At 36.8% G+C, this 4,548-nt stretch overlaps 1 protein-coding gene across 1 annotated transcript in view; it reads right to left on the bottom strand.

Annotated features, from left to right (window-relative positions):
- Positions 1-4,548, bottom strand: part of YME1L1 (YME1-like 1 ATPase) — a 45,785-nt gene that overhangs the window by 7,032 nt on the left and 34,205 nt on the right. Inside the window, 4 exon segments of the mRNA XM_011949243.1 lie at positions 57-208; positions 1,799-1,954; positions 2,943-3,055; positions 3,904-3,991. Coding sequence (XP_011804633.1) covers positions 57-208; positions 1,799-1,954; positions 2,943-3,055; positions 3,904-3,991 — 509 coding nt within the window.

Raw genomic sequence — 4,548 nt, 5'->3', positions numbered from 1 at the left:
ACTGGGCCATTGTATTCCAGCCTGGGTGACAGGGCGAGATGCTACAAAAAACTTACATGTCCAAGTGTTGGTCCCCGGGGCATGATTGTAGCTTTGTTGATAGGCATTGCATCTTTTGTGTAATATGCAATAATGGCATGACCAGATTCATGATATGCTGTGATGGTTTTGTTTTTGTTATCAATTTCCACACTTCTTCTTTCAGGCCCTAAGATAAAAATTTAATTGAGTAAATACTCCACTAGAAAGGTATATTTAAATCAACAAAACACATTCTTGTCTGCAAATCAAATACACTCCACCCTTCCTATCAGCAGATTCTGCATCCATAGATTCAACCAAATAAGGATTAAAAGTATGGGAAAGAGGAACAATAAAAAAAATACAAATGAAAAATACAGTATAACAACTATTTACAGAGCATTTCCATTGTATTAGTAATCTAGAGATGATTTCAAGTATACAGGAGAATTATGTAGGTTACACACAAATAGTACACCATTTTATAAAAGACACTTGAGCATCCTTGAATTTTGGTGTCCACATGGGACCTGGAACCAATCCCCACCCCCTCCGTGGATACTGAGGGGTGAATGTATCTGATACTGGATTAATATTAAAAAACAAAAAACTCATTCTCCTTAAAGTCATTCTTGTCATAGCTCACTCCAACCTTAAACTCTTAGCCTCAAGTAAGCCACCCACCTCAGCTTCCCAAAGTGCTGGGATTACAGGCATGTGCCACTGTGCCTAGCTTTAGTAATTTTTTAGCAATAGCATTTTTAAAAATTTTTAAACAGGGTCTGTAACCCAGGCTGGAGTGCAGTGGCATAATCACGGCTCACTGTAGCTTTAACTTCTTGGACTTTTTAGCAATCCTCCCACCTCAGACTCCCGAGTAGATGAGACCACAGGCGCATGCTACCCCGCCCAGCTAATTTTTAAAATTTTTGGTAGAGATGGAGTCTCGCTGTGTTGCCCAGCTGATCTTGAACTCCAACGATTCTGGGCTCACGCGGTTCTCCTGCCTCGGCCTCCCAAAGTGCTGGGATTACAGGTGTGAGCCGCCATGCCCAGTCTACAGAGTAAAAGTTTTTTAAAATGGGCAGAATTCATTCCATAACACATACAAACTTTAACAATTTATCTGCAAACCAAAACTGTCAAAACTATCATCTTAATTCTTACATCAAAAGGGAAAACTTATTTCTATTTCTATAAAATAAACTTCCAATTTAACAAGAATATCGTAACTAATGTGCTTTTAAGTCAATCCAAGATTTAAAATCGAAATTAAGCACAGAATAAAGTTAACTATCCTTTTTAGCAGCAATGTCTGACAAGAGGAAATGTATATGTGCCTCATCTCCCCACCAACAGTTGAACTATACAATTATATAAGCCACTAGCATATATTTGTTTTATAAAAGGTCAAATTGTGGTGTTGTCAAGTATATATTTTCATGTTCCCATCACTTTTTTAAACTTTCCAGTCAGAAAAAAAGGTTTTCTAAGAAAGAGACAAAACTAATAAATGTGGTACACTATAAAATCAATTCTGTATCACTGACAAGAGTATTGTCAAGAAAATGTTACTGTTTAATGGCATTTGACTGTTAAATTGGTAATTTTGTAAAATCATTTATTACTAATCTTGAAAACCCAGACACTGAAGTTTTAGAATAAGATTAGATTCAACATAGCCATGGCTTTAGCTGTTTGAATAGGGTATTTGCCCCAAATGAATTATCTAACACAATGGAAAGTAAAGACAGAAAAAAAAACAAAGGAAACCTACCCATTAGAATTTTGTCTTTGGAAAACTCCAGCTCCTTCATGGTAACCATTTCTTTTCCATCAACAGCTGCTTTTAATGCAGCCTGGTTCACAAGATTCTCCAACTCTGCTCCAGAAAAGCCAACAGTACCTCGAGCTATAATTTCTGGATCAACGGCTAATGTAAAAGGAGAACCCAACATTAAAAGTCGAAAACAGGTAAAAGAAAACTCTTCACACAGAACTCACATTCGGGCTGGGTGTGATGGCTCACGCCTTTAATCCCAGCACTTTGGGAGGCTGAGGCAGGCAGATCACTGGAGGTCAGGAGTTCGAGACCAGCCAGGCCAACATGGTGAAACCCCATCTCTACTAAAAATACAAAAATTAGCTGGACATGGTGGCATGCACCTGTAATCCCAACTACTCAGGAGGCTGAGGCAGGAGAATCACTTGAACCCGGGAGGTGGAGGTTGCAGTGAGCCAAGATTGTGACACTGCACTCCAGCCTGGGTAAAAAGGGCGAAACTCTGTCTCAAAATAAACAAACAAACAAACAAAAACTACATTCCGAGGGAAAAAAGAAAATAGCTAGCTATTCTGAGCCATAGTTTAGACACTTTTTTCTTTGAATTTCATCTGGAAACTTTGGACAGAACAGTTGCCCTTATTATAGGAAACACGTATAATTTAATGAATTGATACAGCTATCTCTGAAACTACTGCAGCTTTAATAATTTCATTTATTACTCAAGTGGGTAATAAATTTCCATGTGTTTTGTTTTTAATTTGCTTTCTTCTCTTTTGGCCCCATATTGACTATATCATGAGTTACTATTTCTGCAGCTTTTTCTATTATTTTGCATTTTACATTCATCTTAAAAAATGTGTGTGTGTGTGTGTGTATATATATATCCTCAAATATCTGTCTGAATACTCTAAAAAAACCTTTCTTTAGAATCAGGGTTCAAAACAATATAATCTCCTGGATATACACTAAGGAATGGACTTTTAAGTGAACATAGTAACGGAAAAAAAAAAAAGACAAAAATGAACTGGTCTTTTAATATTAATACATTTATCACGAAAAGACCACAAACAGGGTGAGTGGTATATTACCACTTTACATAAATGACAAATGTTTCTTTTGATAGAATTAGACTTACATTGATCAAACTTTATTTTATTGAGATACCATTTCAAAATTTCTGTTCGACCTTTTACATCTGGCCTTGGAACTGTAACTTGCATGTCAAAACGACCAGGACGTATTAAGGCACTACAGGAAGAATGCAAAAGGAAATATAAATTAATAAACAATGTAAGCTCAAAGTCAGCAGGTGTGACACCCTAATGACATGACTGGGAAGCCAATGGCAGCCAGAATGCAGATGGAATTTTGTACATAAATATTCAGATAGTTCCTTTTAAAACATGGCTCAAGTAACAGTGTCAATGACCAGAGGGTAGAACAAAGGTTCATTTAGATACATGTGTGTACCTAGGTAGCCTACCCCTCAGAAACAAAAGCATGCAAGTAACTCAGTCCAGGAACAAATAATTCTACAATAAACTATTATTGTGGATAAGAACCACACATCCATCTCAACTGCTAAGCACAGAATGTATGTTAGACTAGAGTCTTAGGCAGTGACAAACTACTGATCAAATGAAAATATGAATAACTTCTACAATACAATTTTTTCATAGTAACTTTAAACCTAGTTATACTACTACAGTGAATTTATTTTAAAAATCCTTTCTACATAAAACTTTTGTGATATCTAACAAATCAATTTTAAGTTTTATTGAGATGTAATTCACATAACAGAATTTAAAGTGGATACCTCAGTGATTTTTAATATATTCAGAATTGTACAACCATCACCACAATCTAATTTTAGAATATTCCCATCCCCGGCAAAGAAATCCCATATCCAATGACAGCCATCTCCTATTCTCTCTAACCTCTGGTAACTGCTAACCCAATTTGTCTCTGTGAATTTGCTTATTCTGGGTATTGCATATAAATGGAATCATACAATGTGATCTTTTGCAATTGACTTCTTTTAGCATAATTTTGTAGCAGGTAATAGTACTTCACAAAAATCTTCTTTTAATACTTACTTATCTAACGCCTCTGGGAAGTTTGTGGCTCCTATTATAATAACTCCTTCATTGGGTTTAAAACTATATAGGAAAAAAAAACAGTTATCTTTTCACTAACATTGAAGCACAGCACACATGTAGAAATGCTCCACACAAAACTGGTTTGTTTTCCTTTTTTGAGACTAGGACTCACTTTGTGGCCTAGGCTGGAACACACCAGTATGATCATAACTCACTGCTGCCTCAAACTCCTGGGTTGAAGTGAACCTTCTGCCTCAACCTCTCAAGTAGCTGGAATGACAGGTGCATGCCAACATACCTAATTTATCTATTTTTATTTATTTTTAAATTTTTTCTACCCAATTTCTAGGTACAAGCCACTATTTTATTTTATTTTATTTTGAGACAGAGTCTCACTGTCACCCAGGCTTGGAGTGCAATGGCGCTCACTGAAACCTCCATCTCCCAGGTTCAAGCAATTCTCATGTCTCAGCCTCCTGAGTACCCAGGATTACAAGTGGCTGCCACCATTTCCAGCTAATTCTTATATTTTTAGTAGAGATGGGGTTTCACCATGTTGGCCAGGTTGGTCTTGAACTCCTGACCTCAAGTGATCCACCTGCCTCAGCCTCCCAAGTGCTAGGATTATAGGCTTGAGTCACC

Source organism: Colobus angolensis, unplaced genomic scaffold (genome assembly GCF_000951035.1).
Source record: "Colobus angolensis palliatus isolate OR3802 unplaced genomic scaffold, Cang.pa_1.0 Scaffold293, whole genome shotgun sequence".
Lineage (NCBI taxonomy): Eukaryota > Metazoa > Chordata > Mammalia > Primates > Cercopithecidae > Colobus > Colobus angolensis.
This window is presented reverse-complemented; position numbering and strand designations above follow the sequence as displayed.